The sequence below is a fragment of the Apteryx mantelli genome, chromosome 4 (assembly GCF_036417845.1).
Source record: "Apteryx mantelli isolate bAptMan1 chromosome 4, bAptMan1.hap1, whole genome shotgun sequence".
Taxonomy (NCBI): Eukaryota; Metazoa; Chordata; class Aves; order Apterygiformes; family Apterygidae; genus Apteryx; species Apteryx mantelli.
In genome coordinates this window covers 62587264-62614531 of record NC_089981.1, presented here as the reverse complement: position 1 = coordinate 62614531, position 27268 = coordinate 62587264, and the positions used below count along the sequence as shown (strand labels likewise).

The following is a 27268-nucleotide window of genomic DNA, read 5'->3' as shown; positions in this document are numbered from 1 at the left end:
TAAACCAATGAAACATTTTTACCTCTCCCTTGCCTGTCACGACATACCACACATTGTGGCAGCTGTCTCAATCTTAACAAAGCCTATTTCTATACCCTATAACACCCCATTTTCATTTCCTAGACCTGTTACTCCATGAAATGGAATCTCTTTGTTCAGATTTAGTCTAGAAGCTCTGGTTCTTCCCAAAACTTCTCACAATTCCTAGTCATACATTTCTACTGTCTTCGCTATGTCAAAATAGCAGACCTTGCTACAACCTCTGCTATTAAACATTTCTTGCATTTCCCTGCTAAATGTTTCATGCACTACATATGATCTAAATGGCTCTCAAAAGAATCAGTGTTGATACATAACATATGCTGCACACACAGACATGGTCTCAACTTTCTTCAGCAACTGCCTAATTCTACTGATGCATCAATTCATAGAAAAATGCTTGTCATCAGCCATCTTTTCATGGGGTTCTCCCTATACTGGCAGGCACAATTCTTTAAAAAAAAGAAAAAAAAAAAAGAAACAACCCCCCCATACACACACACATTTTAAGGCCAACAAGTTTAACGAAGTTTTGTATTTTTTTCCCCACACCTTTTCATAACCAATAAGCACACCCATCCTGTTAATACTTTCACTCATTTCATGTCTCATAAGAGATATCAAGCTCTTGTTTTGCTAAGTGTAAACTGTCCTTAGAATGTCATTTTCAGGACCATCTGGCTTTTCACCTCTATCTTGTATTTTACTGAAAGTTTTCCTGTTTACTCAGACTTTTTCTCAAACAGTTAAGTTCCCTCTCCCTCAAAGAAAATGCTCCTTTAACAATAACATGAACTGAAACTTAACATATAATACATTTAAATTTACATCATTGCCTTGAAGGGCGTAAGATTATTATATAAGCACTCAAACCAAATCTTTATACTCTTCCAGAGCTTTTATTTTTGTGCTAGTATCACTGCTTCTGGCACCACATTGGCTTTTACACTTGTCCAAATAGCACACATTTCATTTTGTTTCAGGCAGATAGTATTTGCTTCTACCATTGTGTTGTCCTGGGCAATATCCTTGGTACCACCATCATGTTTATATATATTTTGCTGATGTTTGAAAAAAGGATAACAGCTATTGCTGGACATTTGAACTTCTAGTGTTTTTCCACCATTCATTGCTGCAATAAACACACTTTTATTTTTCAGTTAGGGAGAGAGGAGGTTGAGAGAGTTGACATTTCTCTGCTCTTCTATCTAACCCCTTTCCTCCAGCACGTTAGTTTTTCCTGTGTATTCTCTAGAATTAGTGTGATTTCTATCCACACTACAAATGAAAGCCTACACTGCAAGATCATCTTTCATGGCAGAATTCTAATCACTCTGTCAGGGTTAGTTTGGGGTTTTCCAATACTAGGTGTTTTGCCCAGATATCTGATCTCTTTTCTCCTCAAAACTGCAAGCTTGTAATAGCTTTTAACCCTAACTCAATTTTTTCCCATGCTTCTGTGTTCTTTTTTCACTCTACTTAAAAACACATTGCTCATCTGTTTCATGGATGGACTTCAGAACACATCAAACATTTTAAAACAGTGGTCTGATAAGACTGACTATACTGTTTCCTTTAGGCGAACTGTGTATTTGAAAAACATCAAGTGCTTCAGAAAAAAACATTGTCAGGATAAGGCTACCTTCTAACTGTCTCCATTTTCCCTAGCATTTATTGATGGCAGATACATAGAGAAATCAGAGGTAACTTCAATGTCTGACAGAAACCCACCTCATTAGAACCCAAGCTCTAACAAGACAACAGCATGTAATACAAACTTTATTTGCATAATATGGCAACTGCTTCTAACTGATTCTCCTAGAAGGATCTTAAAACTATAATTCTCAAACTACCAGTGTTAGTAAAGGCATAACTAAACTAAATCAGAAACACTAGCATGTACTCAGAGTATTACTTATTCTTTATAAAATAAACCAGAGTATTATATTAATACTCAAAGCATAGATACTTAGCCAGAGGAAGTATAAAGAGACAAAAATGAACGTTTCTGCAAATTTTAGTTTCAGTGATTAAATAAAAATTCAAAGAACATAAAAACATGACCACTCTAAAGCTGGCTTAGAACAACAAAGAAAAGCATGATTATCCTAAAACACACCAAAGATGGCTTAACATATATTGTTAATGCCAAAGCTACACCCTGAAACTTCATCTGAACATGAAATTTCAATGCAATGACCAATTGCTGCACAGAAGTCAAATTACTTCCAAAAAATTATTTTAAAATGACCATAATTGACACTGGCATAAGTAGATCATATTTATATCAATTTTTATATCCAAGTAATTTTAAGATGCACATGCAACTAAGCTTCCAGTGTCAAACATGCTTTTAGAAATTTACAGAATGCTTTTCATAATAGATTCTAGAAGAAATTGTTTTTTAAATGCACAGAAATAGTTGTAGCTTGAAATGCTGTCTGGAGTTCACTCTCCAAAGAGCAACAGATCCCTACTTTTGAGTGATGTTAGTGCTCTACCACAGCTTGCTAGTGTGTCATGTTAAAAAAGATCCCATAACTTCATTTTTGCAAACCATAAGCAAAAGTGGCTATTAACCATCAAAACAGATAAAACAAACCAAAAACCACCATTTCAGCAGAACTGTAACTCAATAATTTTTTTGACATATGCTTTCACAATCTTACGTTTAACCCCTTTCCCTGATGTCAGAATAAGTTTCATGCATATAATGAACAGCAACGCAGAAACACATTTCCAAAAGTTATTTCAGACTGCAATTTAGAAATCGTATATACTCATCAGCCAGATTTTCAATCTTTGGGAATGACTTAATTTTACTTTTGGGATATGAGGTACTGCACAAGAGTGTCACTGCACAAAGCTATTAGTCAGAGCAAGAACAATTGGGGCTCACACCCTTCCCATTGTTTGAAATGCAAACATAAGTCACTTGGAACTTCAAATAAGAAATGCAGTGTATTCGTTATACAACAATTGTGTATATGTTACAATAACAGAATAGTCCCAATCTGCCAGATTTTTCAAATAAATATATGCTTACTTACAGTAAAAAAAAAAAAAAGATTTACTCCCTCTCCTTTTAAAAAACATTATCCTCCTCTCTCCCTTTAATAATAAATAGAACTGTATCATCATGTTTTCAGACAAAATTAGTACCTTGCTATTTAGCAACTATTCTCACTCTGGAGAGAGTAATAACTAGTCTACATGTTAAAAACTCATCAGGTAAACTGATTCTGAAGAAGTTGTAAACAACTTGCATTATTTTGACATTCTTAATAGTTTTACAAACGACCCACAGGGATTTGTCAACAAATCAAGTCCACTACCACTATCAATTAGTTGAACTGCATATCACAATGTCTGGATGATAGTGTGGACTTACACCATGCAAATTTTGAATGTGTAAGATTAGCTACCGCTGATTTTGACTTTAGGAACTGTGTCATTCAACAGTTTTCAATATTCAAAAATATAGTTTCAAAAGGATTAGTATGTACAGTTAACATTAGTGAAAAAAACAAAAATACAAAACCAAACCCCAAAACTTAAGTTTTAAAAGCACATTCTTCTGCTTTGTAAGTTTAAGAGCTTCCCACACTCACTGTTTTCAATGCTTTCAGTCCAGATTTCTCTAATAACTAGCAGTTGACCCAAAAATTAACTCAAAAGGGAAAATGCATTATGCATCAACCTCCTCAGGCAAGCTACCACATTAGCAACATTCTAAAACAGATCAATATACTTCACCAGATCGCCTGCCCTGATGAACACAGGGGGAGGGGAGGAGGGGAATACCTCAGCATCTTAACAGAGGGTCACTGGCTTAATTTGTGCATTCAATATTAAAACATTAATTTTAAAAACATATTCAACTATTACGTATAAATTAAACACATTACAGATAATACGTTTAACAGCTCTTTTCCTTTCTTGCTCTTCGGGGACAGAGGAGGCAGGTACTCTCACTACGCACTGTTTAACAGGATCGCTGCTGGCACAGGGCTCCATCTAGCGGTTAGCGACAAGGAACACCCATGATAAAAGCCCGTCGGAAAAAAAACCAAAAATTCTCAACAGCTATTTCACATTTCCACACCACTGCTTCAGAAGAAAGCAGTCAAATATATACATACGCACACAGGCTAGATGGAAACAATTATCTGAACAGGAAGTCTTTTATTATTCTCCAGTATTCTCAAAATATATCTCAAAAAAACAGACCTAAAGAACCACCATTTTTTCCCCTAGAAAAAATCCCTAAAAGAATCAAAACACTATACACTCCTGATCCAGTTGCAAAGCTTTATTGTTCCTCCTTAAAGCAAGCAAATATGCAAATGCAGATAACTCAGAAAAAAATGTATGGAAATTAACTGTACATTATTTGCACACAGTGCATTAATTACAGGTGATCCTCATTTTCCTCAGAAAAATGAATTCCTCAAACATACAGAAGTGGTTCAGTGGTTCAATGGTTGTTATCAAGGGTATGCCCACACTGTAGCAGCTGCAGCTCATGTAGCTATGGTATTTCTAACTTTAAAGATTAATTTGGCTACTGCTGTCATATTACATGCAGCATTTATGAAATTCAGCCATTTAACTCTTGCCTTATTCACTTCACTCTGCCTTCATGTCACACATGGCAGCAAAATACTGCAATATCTTTTTCTTCTACAGGTTCCTCCGTGCTCATCAACCAACCACATTTAGCATGAGATCATGCCACAGAACAGGGTCCACAGCAGAAGGCAGAAGCGGTGCTACTGCTTCTAAACAGAAGCTCCCATAGTTACTTAAACTACTTTTAAACAAGCTTACTACAGTTACTGTGTAGCAACAGCTAAGAAAGCAGTGTCCCCACAGCTAGTAATCACATCCAGGTAGTAAGGGCCAACCAAATGGCCCACCAGACACCCCAATTCTGTTCTGCAAGACATCTCTAATAAGGTCAGCAGCTAACTTGAAGATTTGGCACAAGGTAAGACAAGGTGTAGGAAAAGGACAGGGAGCTCCACAACTCTTTAAGATCTCCCCCCTCACCTCTGCCAATCAACATCAAGTTTAAGCCAGCTAAGTGGAGTACAGTACTGTAGGAGGCACAGGCACAATGGGGTCAGGGCAGTGGAATCATGGAAATGCTTAACACCCCTTGCTCTACCTGTACATCTGGCTGCAGGAAAAGATAAGAGAAATTTAACCAGGAACATCTGGAAACAACCAGCAGGCAGTTGCAGCAAGGAAGCAGGAATGGAATGGAATGGGGAGTAATAAAGTACAGGCATTACAGAATATCCTCTAAAGCTGTGGAGGGGACACGGAAGAACAAGGATACCAGGCAGCTCACTCTGTTCCACTTGTGGCCCAGTTAATCCAACCTTTTCCCAATTTTGCTTGTCCCCTTAAAATGCTACTTGAAGAGATAAGTGGACAAGTATCCTACAGTGAACTGCAGTGGAAGATAGGAGAGCTGCATAACATCACAGAATAAGAACAAAATGCTTCCCCTACCACCACCCTTAAGACTTGAGGGAAAAGCAAAATCTAATCCTTAAAGTTGGCCTTTTTGTTTCCTAAATTTTAATCAAAATGTATTTTAAAATACAGCTGAAAATAACTATAGGATTGCTGATGTCTCTTTAAGGAACAATGACATCCGTACAGGCTACACTTAACAAGGATATAGGTGTGGAACTACATCCTTTTTCATCATATGTAGTCAGGTGCAAAGAGAAAAGCTTAACTTCAAGATTCTTGTGGTTTAATAAAAATAAATATTGCAAACAGAGCCAAGAATGTAAATTTATTAAATGCTGTTTGTTTTTCTTTAGTTACAGAGCATGTGAACTGAGATATTTACCTAATTCAAGATGCATTTTTATCCTATCTTGAACTGTTGACATTATCAGCAAGCTCATGGTATACTGACAAATAGCAAAAAAATTATAAATAACAGAAAAAGTCAGTTAACGTGTTTGAAAATAGATTAAAATTATCTAAATACTCGATTGTTCTACTTCAATGACACTAAAAAACTGAATGGCTATTACCTGTATCACTCATCTAATAGTATTTGTAATAAGGGAAATTAATATCAGAAAACATTTTTATGGCTCTGTCAGAGAGATTATTTCACTAGTCTTTAAACTACTCTTTGTAAAGTATATTTCAACTGCTGTTCAACAAAAACTGCACAATTTTACTAGCATGTTCTCATCTGCCCAGTGGATACAAGCTATGTATATGTTATTTTTACACTGTTTTAAGTACACAGAATTTTTTTAGTTTCTAGATGACATACAGGAAGCATTGAGATTCTGGTTTATGTTCCATGAACAACTAAATTCAAATCCCTCTAAAGTCAGTCTCTCACCTTCAGAATTTGAAGAATATCTTTTATATAAAGTCCGTATTGGCAGCTAGTGCTTTGTGTTCTATTTGTACGAATAACTCCTTACCTCAACATAATTAAAAAGGAGAAACAAGCACTGCATAATTACATCATAAGAAAACAACTTTTTTTTTTTTTTAACAGAAAAAAATCAGTGCCCGAGAAAATTTGTCTAAGCTTCCAACAAATGTCTTAGAAATATGCTTTTGAGAATGACGCAGATCTTGGAAAACTCAAAAGATAGTGGCACTTGGAGGTGTTTTCAATCTACACTCTACCCTATATCATTCAGGGATAAACAGTAAAAATAGAACAGTCAAATGCTTATGCTTTCTAAAAGCACCGTATGCCAGGCCTTCTGGGTTATAAGACATACTGAAGAACAAAGGTAAAGTTCTATTTGGTTTTCCTACTGCTGGCCAAGACAATGAAGAAAGCAGCTGTTCCTACTGCCAACCAGAACAATCTTTCTTTGATGCCAGGGATTAGCAGGTAAATTTTTCTTCAATTTCCTTGAAGACAAAATGTGGAGCAACACAGCTGCTCCCTGCTTAGAAAACGATGATGAGGAACAAGTATGTCTTGCGACCTCAAAAGTTAAAAGGGAAGGAACCAAAAAGTCTTTGAGAGAGAGAGAGGAGGGCAAGTTAAGAACATACACAACAGTGTTTCTGGTAGCCAGTATCTTAATTCTGCTCCTGTAGCTCAACTAAGTTTCTAGCCATAATTACTACTATTTCTTCGTGATACAAAACAGAGAAAGAATGCTGTGATTTATCTTCTCTATAGGTAAAAGAGGGTTCTTCTCTTCCCTTTTTTCCACTACAAGAAGAAAGAAATGGTGGTGTGTTATTTGAACTAGGAACATGCATCCAAAATAAAAAGCTAGAATGCCAGTTACTTAGTAGTACTTTTAAAGGTGGCTTTTTTTAGGCCTCTAGTCACTTTAAAACCTGCAATATTTGCATTATTTTAAAAGTCAGCAGAAAACTTTCCACATATCTTAGAAGTTTTGCTGGAAGCCTTATAGCACCTTTTCTTTCATTATACAGAAGATACCAAAGAACAAATTGTTCACATAGCACTTGCATTGAACTCTTCTGATAAGGGAAGCCATGTCCTAATATTCTGATGCAACAGAAGATTGCCTCTATTAATGTACCTGCACGTGTACATACAAACACACCATAGATATACATAATGAAAAACATGTTTCTCATGCTTGTATCTAAAACCCATATAACCTAGTTAACACATTCTTACGTACTGAGCACCTAATGCTGCAAAATCCAATAAAACCTTAAATTTCTAGTTACTTGAATGCAAATCACAAGGACGTCACATCTTATAAAACAGAATCCTAAAACAAGTCCAACTGTAATTCAAAGAATTTAGAAATTCAGAACTGTACTTGAGAAAAGATGAATTTTGCCTTTGTAAAAGTAATACTAATAACTTGATTATAGTTACATAAATTATATACATCCTACAGCAAGTAGGAATGACAATATCCAGATGGGATATGGAATTATGATATATACCTTCATTGCATTTCACCATCTAACCTCTCTCAGAGGTCACAGGACTAGCTGTTCATTTTAAAATATATATAATTTCATATAATATTTATGCCCACAGTTAAATACAACTGTTGAGAGAAAACAAATATTTAAAAAATTCAATAAAAGTACTTTTTTATATCACTTCCTTCAATAGTACTAAAATAGACTGCAGAATGTCTTTGAATAATTTTCTGAGTATTCTCAGCAGTCTCATTCTCTAACTACACTCATCTAGAAACAATGTTTTTTCCTGCTAAAATAAGCCTATCTTTTTGCCAGTCAATTAAGCTTCTAAACATGAAGTTAAATCTATAATGTATAGGGAAAACAACCAACAATACCAGTGTAAACTAGAGTTTTATTTCCTATCAGATATAATATTCAAGCAACAAGAATGGTTCCATTTTCTCACCTGCTGACAAATTAGAATTAGCAAAGGGAAGGGGATCAAATATGCATTTGGAAATAGGGTACTGAAATCTAAAGCAGAGCTCATTACTCCCAAAGGAAACAAGCCAAGGATACCTAAAACAAAAATTAAGGATCACAATACAAAGATTTATACATGTATTTAACTTTATTCATTTAAAATTGAAACAAGGGACAATAATTTAAGCAGCGCATATGCTCTGCAACAGAAGTATTTTAATACCTTTGATTTCCATGCATACCAACAAACATGCTTCAGAAAGCTTTATACTTTTTCATCAAGCCAATCTAAGCTTAGAACTGCTTGTTAAATTGACTGAAATTCTTGCTCTAGTATAACATAGTTTAATTCTCACACAAACATACATATTTACACACACAAACACATACAACCATGAAACTTTTTCAGCATTAAATATCCTCTTTACAGGTGGACATTCATAAGCTAAGATACAAGTCAACATAAATTACTAGAGCTGTACATTCTTAGAAGACTTAAAAATTCAGTCTGTTTGCCTCAAGTACACCAATCTGATTCCACATTAAATTCTTTCACAATAGAGCATAACATAGCTGTGTTTGTATCTGAACTGCTCTGAAAATGCTATGCTCTCACTCTACGAATTCTGAAAGGAACTGCCACCCCCTTCTTCCAAAGAACTAATCAAGAACGAAACATTTTAATCCTTCTTTGTCCTAATACTACACTACTGAAGCAGATTAGATTTTTCACTTAACATTTAAATTAGAGCATGGAGAGCTGGAATATTACTATTTAAATGAATATATAACTCAAAGATCAAATTCCGTCTTCAACAGATTTACATAAAAAAACAGAAAGGATAACATTTGTCTACCAGAATGTTATGTGGATCTCCTCAACTCAATTTACTATGGATTTCATGGTGCAAAAAATTAGTGCCCTCCAGAAACTGAACTCATTACCAATTACTTCTTCCAAACCTACAGCGTAATCCCATGTTGCTGCAACTGATGGAAGTTCTGCCATTCACTTAAAGACAAGCTGGATCTGTCCCCCAGTTTGCTATTCTAGAGACCACAAATCAGTATCATAGATGCTGCTTGACTTCTTTCCAATATGGAAAAAAAAATAGCATTTTGAATCATTCTCAAGTATTTTATTCCCTGCTAAAACTGAGAGCAGCATTTTAATGATAATTGTAACTATACACAAACCACCATCAGAATTAGACGGCTTTTTCCTACATGAACTTCTGGAATAAATTTCTGCAACAAAAACAGCAAACACTGATTCTGCTGATTTTCTGCCTGCCTTTTTCTTTTAAACTGTAAAATAAAAAATAAAAATAAAAAAAAATAAAATAAAAAAGAAAGAGAGAGAGAGAAAGAGAGAGAGAGAGAGAGAGAGAGAGATATCATGACTTATATCCTGAAAGCAATGCCCTACAAACAGCTATATCTTACGTATCAGTAGAGGACTCTTCTTTTTGTGACAGGGCAGCCTAACAGGTTGACACATACCAACGAAGTGTCAGTTGCATCCCTGATTCTGAGTGGATTCTCTTCATTCTTAAGGAGTAAACATTTAAATACTGAAGGATAAGTACAGAAGTGAACTGACAAGTCTCAAAACAATGTATAGGACTACTTTCTTTTAAAAGTTGCCTCTACCTGAAAAGGCATAATTACCTGCCTACAGGGTGACTTGTTTTCATTTTTCACATTATGTTACAGAAACATTACCTGGCAGTCTGCCTCATGCAAATGAGGGAAGTCAGATGTTGGATCTTTTTGTGAGGCTAGGCCACATGGCCATGGTCACTACCCAGTCACTCATCCCCTCCCCCACTACATAAGCCACAGAGGCATCCCATGCCCAACTCACAGTAAGCATACAGATATCCTCTCACTGGTCACCTGATCCAATAATCTCCTTTTCATATGCCTATACTAGAGGAGCTCTGGCAAACAAACAAACAAACAAAAAAACAGGCTACACAAGTGTTTTGGTGGTCAATATAAAGTTCAGCTTTCACAATAATTAACTGAACCACTGAGATTTAACTTGTCTGGAAAGAGAGAAAGAAGAAGAAATAAATCAGACAATATCTTTTGATGAGGCTCAGCCAAGTATAATGGTGCACAGTAAATAAGACAATCTATTTTCACAGATAGTTGATGTTCAGCAACATACAGAAGAAAGTCTTAAACAACACAAACTGCATTGTGACAGACATTTGTTGGCATTCTATTTAAGTGGTTATGTTTCTGTTACTTGTACAGAAAAGTAGTACCTGCAAGACAAATGAGGTGAATCCAAACAAACAAAGAAGCCCAATTAGTTATCATGTGAAAATTGGGGACAGAATTTTTTTTAAATCTCATCTGCTACCCACTACTATGGAAGAGAGTAGTTCCTATTACAAACCATAATGGGAAACAAGAAATAAAGAACTTGCTAAAATCACAACTATATCACCACTAATAACTACACAAAGGGTATATATAAGATCTACAGTAAGGAATCCTTTATTAAATATAAGAGAGTATATAATTTTCCTGATGTGACGGTGTGCTCCTTTCCCCCCCACTGATGTGCTCTCTCCCCCTCAACCTGACCTCCCTGTAAACAGCATGTATGTAGGGGCTAGTTGAGCATGCGCCAACTAAGGCCCGTCTAGCATGCAAATATGACTATGAGTCAATCATCTCCCCCCCCATAAACAGGGGGTAGCCCAGAGTGCATTGGGCTCTCCTGCATGGTAGTGGGCTGCACTGCAGAACCTCCTCCTGAGCAGGGACGCCTCTCAAGGTTACTCCTCGAGGTTGAGAGATTCCTTACTTGCAACGGATCCTCGGTAAGCGACTAATAGCATGCTGAACTTTTGCGAACTTTGTGAAACTTTGTTGAGTTATATCTCTGACTAATTGCGCACATAATCCCTTAGACATAAACTGTTGACCAAGTCTGAGACTAGGACTGGATCCAGCTGCACCTAGGCTCTTCTCCGAAGGAGTTTAGAAAGCAAGGGGGTCCAGTCTGAACCTCGTGACTCAACAGGAGGGTCTCTGTTGCACATGCATCTGACCCTGTCCTTCATGCAGTAAATAACTGAGTGAACCTTGCTAATCGAACCTCATTAAATTGTTCTTATTTATGATTGAACTTTGTTAAGTCGCCGTCTTACTGCAATAAATGTAGTGCTGCTTGCCTCTTATGAGTGAAGTGCATCACTCCTTTTGCGACATCTGACTATGTGATTTACTAGTTTTTTTGAGTTCTGTCAATCTGGACATTTACAAGAAAAATAGACAAAACACCTAATATTAGCCAAGAAGTGTCCTGGAGAGAAAATGGATATTCTGCTACCATATATTCTCTTCACAGGCAGATTTACCAGAGACAGAAGTTCTAAACCTGTTGTAATCTCCCTATAGTGCTATCGCTCCCAGTGATGGGAAGCAGCAGTGATTGCGTAACTTTACAACTCCCCCACCCACCAAAAACCTGCAGCAGCTGTCCCTACTTTCTGAAGTCCTGTGCATATTTTTTACTTCCCAGCCCCTCCCTCCACTTTCTATATTGCAACTAGACCTGCAATAACTTCTCCTTAACTGGAAGGGTAAGACAAGTCTTTCACTTTCAAGAGTGAAATCAGTGCTGATCCCCGCACCAGTGAAGAGCAGAAGAGTTCCTAACCATCACGCCTGCGGTACCTCACTTGTGTATACAGTTCAGTCTCACTCATCTGTTTAAACAACCAAAGGACCTTGTTGTGAAAGACTGAATTTTGCATATTTAAATAAAATTAAGAAAGAAAAAAAACAGGACTACCACATAACACAACATTTTAACAGTTATGGCTTAGTTTTAACTCTTTCAAAGCATCACAAAATATTAAAGTTAGTGCCACTGAATATTTAAAGAAACAAAGTGTAAGGACGATGACTTCAGATTGAACCAAAGTTTTATTTTCCCAATGGCCAAAAACAGATGCTCAAGGACAGATACAAATACAAGGCAAGTATATCACAGTGTTCCCCTGATATATTCTCACAACCTCCAGAATTTGCAAATCTGAAATTTGCTGAGCCAGCAATGGCACCTCCACAGTTAAGTGATTTGTCTTCCATGACTAAACCATAGTAACTTAAGACTACTCTAATAGAACTCTGCTGTTAAATCCTTCCTGACATATTTAAAAAAAAACACAAAAAACAAGCAAAAAACCCCACCCCAGCTGCTGCTAGACACTTACAGTTCCCAAATTAAGGGTCAGAAAACCTCTAGAGTACCTAGTTCAAACCACCTCAAATCCTTGAAGTTGTATCTAGATCCCCCCAATCACTGTTGTTCTATAAGCATCTGAACTGTATACTCAGATAAAACAGGCGTGTGTACCCATACTGAGTTTATGTTTCTCCTCTAAGCTGCTCATACTGAGAAAATGTGGTTTTTTCTCATACACATTTAGCATACAAGGACTATGACCACAGATTCACAACACCACCAAGAAATCAGGTAAGTATGAAACTTGCTTATATTAGAAGCTGAGGTGTAAAATGCATTGGGACTTCTTAACCTTTTTTAAATCATAAAGGCTTAAAAGAGCACAGAGATTCCAAACTTCATTTTGGTAGCTTTTTAATGGTTTTAAAAATTATTCTGAGTACCCCCCACAGCCTACTTTAAAATGACTTTAAAGATCCAACACTGACCTCCTGAATTTGTTCAGGAAAGGTTTCATTTCAGATTCTTCACATAACCTTTATCAGTGCTGCTCTTCCTCCCTAGAAGGGCTTGCCTTATTTCTCAACTCCTCAGCGAAGTTACAGCATTTCAGACTTCAAACCAAAGGCCTTTGCACGCACAACTTGCTTCTTTATTTTTCTAGTTATGAAATAGTATGTACGGGGAGGCACGGACCGTTCCTGGGTTCCCGGGGAGCAGAGCCCCGCACCGGGGGACAGGCAACGATACCACGGCCTCTCTGGCCACCTTGCCAAGGGGCTGCTCCGGGGGGCTCGCGCAGCTCCTTCAGCGCTGAGCTACCACGACCCGCACAGCCGTTAACGGCCGAGCCGTCCGTTACAGCAACGGCCCCGCGGCGGCGCAGACCACGCGCCCGCTCGCGCACAGCCCCGGAGCAAGGGGAGGCCGGGAGCCAGCACGGACTGCTGGCGCGCAGGGCGGCGCCGCGGGCGGGGGGCCCTCTGCAGGCGTCGTCTTCGCGGAGCGCGGGACACGCGGCGCGGCCCCCGCCCGCCGCTGGGGACCAGCTCAAACCCGCGCGCCGGGGGACAGCCGCGGCCTGTCCTGGCCTCGCCCCACCGGGCCGCGGCCGCCGAGGGAAGCGCCCCGCCAGCCCGTTACCTGCGCGCTCCTCCCCCACGGGCCCGCTCCGGGCGTGCGGGCGGTCCCGCGCCGCTGCTTCCACAACAAAGCCCGCGAGCGGGGGGGCCCTGCCGCCGCGGCCAGGCGGGAGGAGGCGGGCGCACCGCCCCCGAGCGCGCGCAGCGGCGGCGAAGGGCCGGTGGCGGGGCCGCGGCCCGAGGCGGGGCGGGGCGGCGGCGGGGGCTGGCTCGGGGCTCGCCCGGCCCGCGCGGGGGGCGGCGCCGCCGCCCGGCGGGCTGCTATGGGGGCGACGCGCCATCGCGAGGCCCGGGCGGCCTGCGCGGAGTCAGGAGGAAGGGAAGGGCCGTGCGGGCCGTTCGGGTGTTTTAGGGGGTCGTCCCGCAGGACGGGAAGGAGGCTTCTGCACGCATCACCGAAATAGGTCACGGGAGCTGACGGCTCTCCTGCACGCGCTTCCCATGCGTGGGGAAAGTTGTTCTCTTTCTGGAAGGTTAGTACTGGCGTGCTGCCCAGGCTGGCCTGAAACAGAATTCCCTACTAATGCATTTAAGTAAGTGCGAAGGGAGTGAAAAATACTGCCAAACCAGTGCTATTAAGGGAGTGGTCCATGCATATTGGTTTGGGAAGAGACCGTATCAAAATGATAGTAAGCCTGGAAGTGCTTTAGGAAACTTGTGCAATGTGAACATTGACCTTTTGCGGGCAGTAGGGAAGAAGTGGAGAATAGAGTGATGTGCAATATATAAGAGACTTTCAGCATGAGAATTTAATTGTGTTGCAGTGAATGGATTTGGGATTTGAATACTGTGAGTTATACTTAATAGCTTCCTCACCACAGTAGACAGCTTATCCTTTAAGGAGCAATGTTATGCTATTCTGTAAACACATCTCTATATAAATTCCATGCACTTTGAATACTATTTTAGATTATGCTGTTAACTTTTTTAATGTAAACATTATGTATGGTGAGTTCCTTCACCATATGATCATCTCCAAATTCTCTTTACTGTTGAACTGCCACTGCAAGTCCACCTTAATTCTAGATTTTCTATTTGTATCAAAGGCAATATTGCACAATGAGACCTACATCTCTGGAACAAAAAAAGTATTGATGTGTCAGCATCTGCTTTTTGACAATACAGAACGCTGGAGACTTGATGATATGGCTATATTTATTGAGCAGCAGTCTCAAAGAGCAAAACCAAGGGAACTAATGCAAATGTTAATGAAACATTGAAGTTGAGATTTTAATTACTTAAAGGGCAGCACATTCAAAGTTTATTAGTTTAAGGGAGTCACTCTGTATTCCCATATTTCTACACTGCTTTTATATAAATCAAGGAGTTCAAGTTACTGTTTATTTGCTGATGCATGCAAAACATTCAAGTTATACCCAAATGTTATTGGTTTTTTTTTTTTGCTATTACAGTCTCAGTATTTTAACAATTTGTCAACAGTTTTGCATATAATATTGTCTGTGTTCCCATACATTACAGTAGGAATAAAAACTTAATTTTTCTCTAATGTTTCTTCTAAATAATCAAAGGCTACATTTTCTTTCAGCCTTGGAATCTCTATTCAGTTAGCAGAATTTGTTGCTAAACTATCACAAAACACACTTTGCCAACTAACATTTCAGAATGGTATTGTGACTTCATGAAAAAACTTTTCTAAAAACTTTTTATCAAGTCTTGGCTTTCAAGTACTAAGTCACCTGCAATTTGTTCTCAAAACAGGAAAATGTGTTTGAAAAGGTTTGACAAATGATTTCCAGAAAAAAAGAAGGCCTGCTTGGGGGATGAGAACACTGTAGTTTCAAAACTTTATGCACAAACCCACTTGTAACCTCTTGAAGGACTTTTCTTTCTTGAAATGCTCATCTAAAAATCATTGCTTTTTGTTTGCAGAAAAAAAGGTTCTTTGCCAGTGAATGAGCTGGACAGTTAAATGAGATTAATTTTGTTTCTAGTAAGTTTTCACTGTTTTGCTTAATTTCCTTCCAGCTTCTCTCTCTCAGCCTAACAGTGACCTCTTTATTTCTTTCCATCCAACCTGGAGAGCTGTGATTTGAAAATGCTCTCTTATACAACAGTATCTGAAACAAATTTTCTTTGGCTGCACTGCATTCCACCTTTATGAAATAAATAATGGCATTTTAATCCCAGTTAACTTTAGGAATTTGCATCTTCCCTTTCATAGTGGTTTTTGAGTACTTTCACTTTCCTCACAGTGGATTTTTCCTCAAATTTTTCCCTTTTATTGGATGAAGAGAAGTGGTATTATTAGAATAAATGCAGATTTCTCTTGCACCTTAAAGATACCTTTCCAGGAAGGGTGGATGAGGAAAAACAGTTGGTATTTTCTTTAACTCTGGTATACCACATGTACTCCTACAGTCAGGATCACAAAATCCTGATTTTAGCAAAATGTCCATGGTTTCACTATTCCTAGGATTTTACCTTAAAGTCACTGCCTCCAAGACCATCTCCAAATGGACACCTGGAAGCCTAAACTAGCATGGAGCAGACTGCAAATAAATACCTATCAGACATGAAAAAGAGCACATAAACATACTGATTGGGCATAAAAAACAGATCTAACTTAATGTGATTCATAAGGACTAGGGAAAGAACTTTGTACTAACATTTGTCTTTGGTAACTGTTTTGCAAGAATGCATAGATGCACCTAGTTACAAATTACCTATGCTATTACATGAGTTTAGCATAAAAATGTCCTGGTTGTGTGGACACAGCAGTCTTTTTTCAGGATAGATAAGGTTCAGGAAAGAGAAGTTAAAAAATAAGGATGGCAAAATCACCTTTGTTTTCCTTCCCTTTTGAAAAGCTTCCAGCAAATCTAGCCTCCTAGCTCTATTTCAAGATGCCCAAAATCACACCCAGTATTCAGCATCACTTTGAAGATAATATGAAGGATTTCTGATTCCAAATGAATATCCTTGTCTGTGTTAACACAGTAGGACTGACTGTCTAGCAAGAGGAAAAAAAAGACCTTTTAAATCCCAAATTATCCATGTGACCAATCAAACAAATGGTGTTGTACCTTATTCAAGAGCCATTTCATTAAATCCACCTTAACTCTAACAAGGATGTCCTTGAGATTGACAGTATCTGTTTTCTCCCTAGAACCAATGCTGTCAAGCTTGTATATAAGCAAAAAGACTCTGTCTGTACTAGCAAAAGCCTAGAATAGACCTTTGCCTGTTCTCTGGCCCTGAGAATAAATGTCCTGGTGTGTTTTGCATCCATAGGGCTAAACCGCCTTCCCCGTCAACAGGGTAGCCTCATTCCATACTGCCTCTGGGGAAGAGCCTTTGGCCCATGCCATGGCCCTGGACTGTATCTGGGCATTTTCTGGAAAAGTGTTTCATTGACCTAGGCCAAAAGAATGCCAGGGACCATCAACAGAGGGATTGATTGTGTCCCGGTGCTTGAGACCATGCCCTGGCACTGTTTAGTTTACTAAGATAAAGCCAATGGGTCTGCATAATGCATGTAATATGCACTCTCCAAGCTCTGCTGAGAAGGATCTGGGAGTCCTGGTGGACAACAAGTTGACCATGAGCCAGCAATGTGCCCTTGGTATCCTGAGATACATTAGGAAGAGCGTTGCCAGCAGGTCGAGGGAGGTGATCCTCCCCCTCTACTCAGCACTGGTGAGGCTGTGTCTGGAGTACTGTGTCCAGTTCTGGGCTCCCCAATACAAGAGAGACATGGAGCTACTGGAGCGAGTCCAGTGAAGGACTGCTAAGATGATTAAGGGACTGGAGCAGCTCTCATATGAGGAACGGCTGAGACAGCTGGGCCTGTTCAGCCTGGTGAGGAGAAAACTGAGGGGGAATCTTATCAATGTGTATAAGTATCTGAAGGGAGGGTATAGAGAGGATGGGGCCAGACTCTTTTCAGTGGTGCCCAGTGATAGGATGAGAGGCAACAGGCACAAACTGAAACACAGGAAGATCCGTCTGAAAATGAGGAAAAACTTTCTTGACTGTGAGGGTAACTGAGCACTGGAACAGGTTGCCCAGAGAGGTTGTGGGTCTCCATTCTTGGAGATATTCAAAAGCCATCTGGACATGATACTGTGCAACCTGCTCTAGGTGACCCTGCGTGAGCAAGGGGGTTGGATTAGATGATCTCCAGAGGTTCCTTCCAACCTCAAGCATTCTGTGATGAAATACCTGTGTCCTTTAAACACTGAAGAACTGGTAACAAAGTCCAAAGGTTTTAAAAGAACAGTATGCTTCAGAAAGAGAGCAGGTGAGCCCAGTGGCACCACCAATGCTTCCTGGAAGAGGAATACCAGAGAATTTATGTGGGTATTATCAGGGTCTTCGCCCTGGTGGGAGGCAGGAGTGCCACAGAAGTGGGTGCTGCATGGCACAAGCCCAGAAAAGATGTCTGAACGGCACAGGTCGGAGGAGGTGACAGGCTTTCCCCCATCAATTCACTGTCAGGTCACTAAAGCTTTGCCTCCCTGCTGCAGCAAGGGGGTTTGTGGGGCCTGCTCCTACAGCTCTCCCCTCGCAGGGGCTGCCTCCTAGGGCGGGAGGCTGCGAGCTTCCCGCCTGGAACCGGCCACGGGGCCCCTTCCCGCCGCGATCAGCCACAGCTGCGAGGCCCGACCCTGCCACGGGCTACAAGGGCCGCGGCGCTGCGCCAGCGCGGTGCCCGGCCCGCGCGCCCCCGCCCTCCCCAGCGGGCCGCGGCCCCGGCGCAGATAACCGCGGCTCCCGCCCCCGCGCAGGCCCTCCGCTCCCGCCCTCCGCTGTCGGCGCGGCGGGCCGCGGCCCGGGAGAACATGGCCGGGAGGCGCGGCGGCTTTCTGCAGGAGGCCTCTCACCAAATCGTCGCGGGAGGCTCGGCGGGTAAGTGGGCGCCTTCCCCCTCTCCCCGAGCCCGCGGCTGCGAGGCGGCGCAGAAGCGGCGGCGGGGCTCGGCCTCGCTCGCGGCTCCTCCCCCGCTGGGCGGCGCCGGGCGGCCGGGCTCCCCCGGGGCGGCCCGCGGGGTGCCGGGGCGGCCCGGACCGGCGGCGGGGCAGACGCGCCGCTTGGGCCCGGCCGCGCCGCGCCAGTAACGCCCGTAGCGGCCCGGGGGGGGGCGGCGTCCCCGCCTCCCGCGGGCGCTCCCCGGCGCAGCCCTGCGGCCCCTCGGCTGATACGGCGCGGCGGCGGCTGTTATCGCCTTCGCGGCCCCTGGGCAGCGTCTTCGACAGGCGGCGGTTGCTCCTTTCTGGATACGAGCTTAGTCCAGGGTCTCTTACTCGTGTGCTCACTATGATCCCGTGTAATTCTCTAGCGGAGTGCTTATGCCACACGGAAAACTTGGGCCCATTTTTGAAACGTGCTTGCTGTAGTGCTTTTTCTTGGACACTATACCATAGAGAAAACGAAAGGTGTTGTGTACAGCACAAAAGTGCAAATGTACTTTCTTATGGTTTTAGGAATGCAGTAGTTACTAATTCCTTAAGTTATTTGTACTGTGAGCTACAAGTGTCAAAACCTTACTCGTTTACCCAGCAGTGAAAGTATTACCAGTTCATTTCTTTGGTCCCTGTTTAGGGAAATACTTGAAATATTTTAGGTTAACAAACAGCGTTGGGAGTATTTAGATGAAATACTGCTCTTTCAGTGGGAGTGTATGTGTTCTGCTAGCACTTCAATCCTGTAGTACTTTTTTTTTAAATTGTTCTTAAGTGTCTCTTTTTGGGTCAGAATGCTCTGTTTGCCATGATGATGCTCTTGTAGGTCAAGCCTTGTTATATGCTTATTCTTTGCACCACAGACTTTCATTTTAGGCACCTGCATAGCAACAGTCCTACCAAAATTCATCAATATATGGCAATCTAGTCAAATATAAGTAAAACAAAAATATGGAAATAAAATGCTGTTTAGATCACTGATAACAGGTAACCAGCAATGGCCCATTTTATGAAACTTGAGTAACATCTGAAGAACACTTTGCTTGCTTATGGGACTGTGTTTCTTCCTATCTTCCACAGCTGGACTTTATGCCCCTTTCAATAGAATATATGATATATTCAGTGATTCTAGGGAGAATAGTCTGAGGGGGAAAAAAATGTAGCTATCCCATGCCTATAGCTCTGAATATGTACATTGAGGTAACAGAACATATACTAATGCTCAGGCCTGACTCACTTAATGCTAGGTGTGTCTGGTTTGTGCCTTGCTTCAGGACAAGGCTTCTAGTAGGATTAATTTGAAGCATGAAAGTTAAAACTCTCTGACTTTAGTGCAGCTGCTCAGAATTTGGGTACACGATCAGTTAAGTTCCTGAACTTTGTACTGCTCCCTTCCCCTTGCTGCTTGGAGAATTTGGCAGCCCAAATTCCTCTATTCTAATTAGGTATTTGCCTATGTACTGTTCCAAAGGCACTTGCTGAATTGGGACTCAGAAATGCATAAGCAGCAATGTTAGAAAAACAGGGAAAGTTTGGTGTCAACTTTTGTTTTTTAAAGCTCTTGAAATATATTTCAGTGACTTGCTCTGTTCCAGTTTATTCCCTATGAATTTATAGGGAATAGTTATGTTTAACTTTGTTCAAATGATGAAGGTTACGTAATGATACTGCCCTTATGTAATGTTTCTGTGTACTATGCACAAGCAAAACTCTTGTGGGCAGCAGTGCTATGTGGCCATGGCTGTATACGTGAACTCCGTTTCCACTAATTCCTTTCGCCCACTAAATCTACTCCTATGCTTTCCAGCTGAGAACACACATTTGTGCACTTCCTTTTTATGCATACTCATGACTTTACACATCTCTTTCTATTCGGCCTTCTGCTTTGATGTAGATTTCACAGCAGAAGCAGAGGTCTACTGCCCTGGGCCTTCTAGTGTACTGCAGTGTACTACTCATGTAGTTCTTATGTGGCCTTGGAAATTCTAGAAGCTTTCTTAAATTCTGCTTGGTACTGTTCTGCTCTCTCCTTAGGAGAGAAAGGAAAGGCTACTCTATTAGCAGTGCCTGTTGAAGGTCATACCTGAAGGGATATCAAGATGTTTTGCAGAATGATAGGTTTCCTTATAGCTAAGGGCCTGTACCTCTAGTGATTCAAATGGATTAAATTCACTCCATCTTTCCAGCCTCTGAAGGCAGCCCATTTCATTTACAGGCATTGCTCATTGTTGATGGAAGTACAGACTGGCTGACACAGTGGAAAGAAAACTGTCCCTTGGATTAAGGAAGAGTATTACAGAGGGATTAAAAAATTGGGAAATGGGAAGTACCTGCAAGGATATTGTAGGGAAAATAGCACAAAAGCTATCTGCACTTATCTGGTAAGCTAAATGTTGAGACAATTCTCCTTTCAAGGAGAAAGCAGATGTGCACCTAACTCTTCATATTGTGCTTAAACCTACTGAATCTATCCAGAGGCATGCCATTGCAAAGATCCTTGTATACCTTTGTTTACTCTCCTGTCAGGCAGGTTCCTTAACTCTGTCAATACTCTGTCATGCTACCTATACTACAAGCGGATATTTAGTAGGAAAGTGAAAAAAATCAGTGTGGTGAAGTGATGAATAGGAGCTGATGAATGGCTGTTTGTATTTAAGAGTGGCATAAGTTGGTGTCCTTGGCAAAACTGATAGAAAAAGCAGCGAGATAGTCAAGAAAATGAACTGTACAGCAGAATGGAGTGTAATGAAGAGTCAAAAATATCATCTGCCTAAATAAAATTGAGAGGTTATTTAGCATTTGCATTTCTGATGTAAAAGGATCTGATAAGAGGTGATTCTGCTAGGTGGAGTGGAAAATGATTTGAGATAAGCCTCAACTGTCAGACAGGAAGAAAGGGATTTTTTGAAGCTTTATGGAAGATGACAGGACTTGTTCATGGGCTTAAGGAGAGGGGCAAGGGAAAGAAAGAAATCAAGCATGACCCTTAGTCTACAGGACTGATAAAATGGAAGATGCTGGCATGCTGAAATAAGGAGAAATGAAAATATTCAGTTTTTGGAAGGTTTAAACATACTGTTGGCTGTTTGAGGCATGTCTAGGTTGAAGAGAAACTTGGATGGCCCTCAAATGTAACTGAACCATAGAACTCAAGCATGACAGGATCTCATGCCTGTCTCATATCTGACGCAAGGGGTGCATCTGCTTCCCTGTGGCTCATATTTTGACTTCATATCAAACTGAAAGCTCTGCTTCCTGAGAGTGAGCTTGATCTTAAATCTCAACAAAGTCTTAATCAGTCTTGGCTTATGTTCTCCCTGTTGGCATTCGGTTTGTTCCTACCTTTCTGATTCCTGAATGGAAGTTAATAGCATAATTAAATATACTTGTTTTTTGTTTGTTTGCCTGGGTGCATAATTACAGTGAAGAACAGGGGCTGGAATGAAATGTAGTTGTAACACTTAAGTTTGGTCTTTCATTTACAGTGAACTGAGGGCATGCTCTTTTCTCCAGTGGTTAATTAGTAAGCTATGGCATGTAGAATCAAGTGTGGAACTTGCAGGAGAACTTAAGCAAAGAAATTCTCCAGACTGTAAATCATCAAAAAGAACCTGGAAATCTCCAATTGTGGAATTGGGGTGTGTGTGTGTGTGTGTGTGAGAGAGAGAGATGAGAATCAAGAGGCTATTATTTGAGCAGCCCAATAGATGCAGGGTTCAAGCCACAGGGAAGAATTATTTTTCTGATTCACAGGGGTCAGAATCCTTGTCTGCTCTGATCTCTGCCTTTTCCATACAGGCAGAACAATAAATAAGTTTGCATATGAAATCAGTGGAGACCTCTTCCCTCACAGGAGAGAAGCTGAATACTACAAAGTATGTTGACCGGGTAGACTTGTCAAGACACCTCAGTTAACAGTCTCTCAAGTAAATGTTTGATTAAATACAAATGTCATCTTAATTGTACAGATGACCCTTGGCTGAGTGAAGGGAAGTAGCTGAACACTGCCTGAAGGTTTTAAGACACTATGACAGTTTATCTGTGTATTTGTGTGTGGAGAACCGTCAGAGGGAGAAGCTTGGTTAAAACCACAAGCAATTTAAATATGACCCTCATCTATATTTAGTTTATGTTCACTTTTCTTGTTCTCATATACTTGCAAATAAATAAAATACAACCATCTTTAATTTGAAGTTAAAATTTTGAAGATTTTTACTATGTATAGCAGATAAATACAAAGAAGATATTCTTCAAATCCATGATTTTCAACTGATCTTAAAATATTTTTTGCTATAATTCAGTGGGTCTCATTTCCTTATTCCATGTATTAAATGGTCACGTACTATTGGCCTTCTGTTATTTCAAAATGAATATGGGAAAGTCAGAACAAATGAGCTTCATTTAAACTAAAAAAAAAAGGTACTTTCTGTGTAAGTATATATGGAGCAGACCTTCTTTCCCATTTTCTATAGTTTCATGAAACAGCAGGGTTTCTGCCTGTCTGGACCTCTTAGGGTTTTTTTTGGGGGGAGGGAGGGGTGAAGAAGGGAGAGGTTAGATTTCCACTAATTGAAATCTAATAGGATTTGGGAGTCTGTCTGTCTTAAGCTTCTCTGAAAGTCCAAACCTTTTGAGAGGTGTTTTATTTCGGGAGTAGATCATGCTAGATTGCAGTGATTCCTTTAAAACAGATCCATAAGCAGGGAAGCCAATCAGAGTAAAGGTGTCAGATGTAAATGTAATATTAAGTGTGTTCGGTCCTCTCATCACTAGAGACATTAGGCAGATAACACTGCAAGGTGTGCTAACCAGAATACTCTGTGGAAACAGCTTAGTTTATTTGGACCATGTGAAGGAAAGAGGGAATGTGCTTGAATAGAAGGACAGGAAGCACTTCCAAACAGCAGGAACATTGGCTAGTTCTCTCCTTTTTTCCTCCCTAGGTGTTTAACTAATTTGTTTTGATTATTTTGCTTTTTTTTTTTCTGGGAATTAAAGTTAGGATGCATGTTGTTTTCCTAGCTGCTGCTTTTTTACTTTTAAGCTGTGCAATTGCCATTCACGTGCTCTTAAAATAATTGCTTAATGCTCAGAGGTAGTTTCAGCTAGCAAAGTACTTAGCTAAAACTGGTAACTTTATCTTGATTTAAAACCATAATGTTTTAAGGTATTCAAACCTTCCTCTTTCAGAAGTCTGAAATATTATACAAGACCACAGTATGTGTTCATTGTCTTTCACTGCCTGTAGTGAACTGGGATTTAAGATGTTAACAAAGACCTTTTTAACAAAAGGCTATGGGTGGAAAGTAGTTATGCAACATTAGCTTGTAGGATATGTCCCTGAAATTCAAGTACTCCAGGGGAATAAATTTGTTTCTACCAGTGGAGCCAATTTTCTCTGCCAGGCTGAAGGTGGTAGCATACTGCCTGAGGTAGGACTTCAGCCTTGCAGGGGAGTTGCTTGGTTGGCAGAATGGTGAGGAGAACTTTAGATGAAAAGAAGGCTAAAAAGGTAAGGGCTTGTAAGATGAGGAGGAGATCCTGGACTTAAAGCAGCCTTCTAGAAACTTGGAGGGATTTACGAATAGTCAGGAAATTAAGACAAGGAGGGATTCCGTATCTGTTTCTCTAGTCTGCCCACATACAAAACCATCCGAAGTATTTTACAAAACATGCTGAAAATAAAATATGAAGTATCTTTGTGAAGTCTGTGCAACCCCTATTGCTTTCACCATTATGCAGCACAGACAGGGAATACAGACAGGTGACTTCAGTGAATCACTGGGAATAAGGAACAGCCACCAGGGAAGCTTGCAGAAACTGAAGCTAGTTTTAAAGTCAGTATGGTTGAATTGCCAACTTCATTTTTTGGGGCATTTTAGAAATGCTTTGTTTTGTCTTGTTTTTTTTATTTTACTCCATGAGAATTTACCTGTATGCTGCAAGTTGGCAGAAACCAGCAAGCTGAGGGTATTCAGGATGCACTGGAATGAGGCAGTTACAGGTACTTCGCAAACATTCCTCAGGAGAAATTTTTAGACCATTTCCCCAGCTACTACAGCATCTCAAGCTTTATTTAAAGTTTGTAATATAGATGATACCTAAAGTAAACAAAAAATAACAAACATAAGTTTGGGTAAGTGACATTTTCAGTTTCTGACCAACTCTACCAAATAATACTAAAAATTCACCTTTGAATCTGAAAGACAGGTTACATGCATCTGCCTTAAAGGTGTTGTGGGGTTGCTTCAAAACCTTGTTTTTTTTAGTGGAAACTGAAAGTCTTCAGGCTTTCATGTACTATGCTGAACTTGTGAAGCTGGCAGCTAGTTGTTCAGACAACTAAGTAATTTGAAGAAATGGTATTCATGCAATAGTTTTATTTATAGAACAAATGAAAACCTCTGTATGTAATCTTTAAAGTGATAGATCAAGTCATTATAGTGCATTAACAAATCCGGAAAGTCCTCTCAGAACTCTTAAATGTTTCTAGCTATATGGCTTCTTAAGCCTGTAATTTTATATGGGGGGGGTTAAGTTATGAAGAATTACTACTTAAAAAAAAAAAATCCAAAGTTCAAAAAATCCAAGTTCATAGAACAGTGAAAAGCACCTAACAAACTAAGACTTTTCATGATGTTTAAACATGCCATGACACCTTTTGCAAGCTTACTAGTTTCTGTAGAAACTAGGCTCTTGAAATGAAGGTTTTGGACAATGGACCCATGAAGGCTCAGAAAAAAGCTGCATGTTGAATCTGGGGGCTAATCTTAAGGTTTTTTAAGCTAGTGTTGCCTTGCTCTGATGCTCCTTCTTGGTCTGAGTGGGCAAAAAGGAAGTGGATGCAGCATCCTGCAGCAAGAGCTCATCAGTCCCATTCTGCTGCTGGTCCAGGAAAAACACTGGTGGAAGTAATGCACTGGCTGAGCTGTGACCTGGTAAGTTAGTCGCTAGCGACAACTTCTTAAACACAGAATGCTCTATGAGTGCGCAAGAAGCACATTTATTCTTAAGATTTTGTACATATGATAAGCCTGAGGATTTTAAGGAAGGTTAAACTTTTTCTATAGTTAGTTTCTAGTGTAATGTAAGGTTTTTTTGTTTGTTTGTTTCCTTAAAATAAAAGGAAGCATGGCTTGTAGCAAAGTGAATCTTAGAACTACAGGTTTACAGTGAAGAAGTTATTTGCTCTGGTACCCACAAGATGGCAGTGCAATACTACAATATGATACTAAATGTGGCTTTTTGTATAGGTGGAACAAGAATAATATATGTTGAAGCTTTTACAGGTGAGTAGGATATGTCGGTGTGGATAACAATACATGAAAGCAAAGCTTAAAGATATATAAAAATCAGCTTATTGATCATGAACTTTTCATTTTTATGTGTAGTACAAAACATATGGCATTGAATTTGACTTCCTTTGAATCAACAGTAAGGATCATAAATACATATATCACTGGTGAAGGCCAAAGGGTGGTCTTAAGGCTAAGATATCACTTAAAAGTGCAGAAAGTTGGGATGAACTTCTGGCCTAGTGAAATCAATGTGCAACTAGCTATTGATTTCCATAGAGTGAGGATTTTGCCTTTTGATTATATTAATTTTATCATAGACTTAATGTGATATTGGAAAAATAGCTTCAAATACTGATCTATAAATAGTTAAGATTACCGTAATGCTAATGTAGGCTGCTGTAAGCCTACATTAATTTTTCAAGTATTGACAGGAATGAAACCCCCAGCAAAGCAGGAAAGCTTAATATTTACGTCTTCAAAACAAACTGTAAATACTTTATTGCAAGCGATGCTGGGTGAATTTGTCAAATAATCAAATTAAAAAATATTGTGGAATAGCATTTATTACAAATGTAAAACCAAATTATTAGTTGAAATAATACTCAAGCCTGTCTGTTGTAATGTTTATAGGCAAAAAGTGTTAAGTTTGCAGAGGCAATCCTCAGAAGTTGATCGAGCTTCTGCTCCATGAGACCTATCAGTGCTGTCAGGTCTGTGAGGCTGGAAGGACTCCGTCTATTGCTAGAGGACTGACTGTATGACAGTTCTCCCTGATAAATGGGTTTCTAATCAACCTAAAATCCTGAGACTGGCCTGAAGATTATGGGTTGGTGTGAATTTAAAAAAAAAAAAAAAACAAAACAAACTAAAAGAACTAAAGATAAGTAGAAAAAAATCTTTTCAGGCAGTGATGTGACTGCTAGAGTGAAGGCCTTAAACATAATCAATACCATGATGAACTGAGAGAATTGTCAATCCTTCCATTATAGGTATACCTCTAAGTAGTCTCGAGTAGCTGTATCTCGAGTTTATCACAGAGAAAGACTTACATTTGTTTTGTTTCAACTGGAATTGAAAATGTGTAATGATTTCTTCCCTCCCTCCCTTAAATCAGTTGTCTTTTGTTGTCTGTGGAAGCAATCACTTGTCCGGTTGATACATCAGTCTAACATAGTCTCTGGGGGCAGAAAGAAGATGGACAACAGACAAGGTTATGAGCATCAGTGCCAGTTCATTTGCTTTAGACCTGGATGGGGAGCTACA

General features: G+C 40.1%; 2 protein-coding genes across 10 annotated transcripts in view; one reads left to right on the top strand and one right to left on the bottom strand.

Moving 5' to 3' along the window:
* Nucleotides 1–18703, bottom strand: part of MIPOL1 (mirror-image polydactyly 1) — a 210971-nt gene extending 192268 nt beyond the window's left edge. For 8 of the 9 annotated variants that reach the window (XR_010884185.1, XR_010884184.1, XM_067296753.1 and 5 more), the window contains exon 1: nt 13787–13887. The gene's annotated coding sequence lies outside the window, so the exon portion shown is untranslated. Of the gene's footprint in view, nt 1–13786; nt 13888–18629 lie in introns of those variants that run through there. The other variant, XM_067296750.1, reaches the window with a different exon arrangement.
* The window catches only part of SLC25A21 (solute carrier family 25 member 21), a 265493-nt gene continuing 256778 nt past the window's right edge, over nt 18554–27268 (top strand). Inside the window, exon 1 of the mRNA XM_067296757.1 lies at nt 18554–18654. Within this exon, the coding sequence (XP_067152858.1) occupies nt 18588–18654 (67 nt within the window). The 5' untranslated portion in view covers nt 18554–18587. The remainder of the gene's footprint in view (nt 18655–27268) is intronic.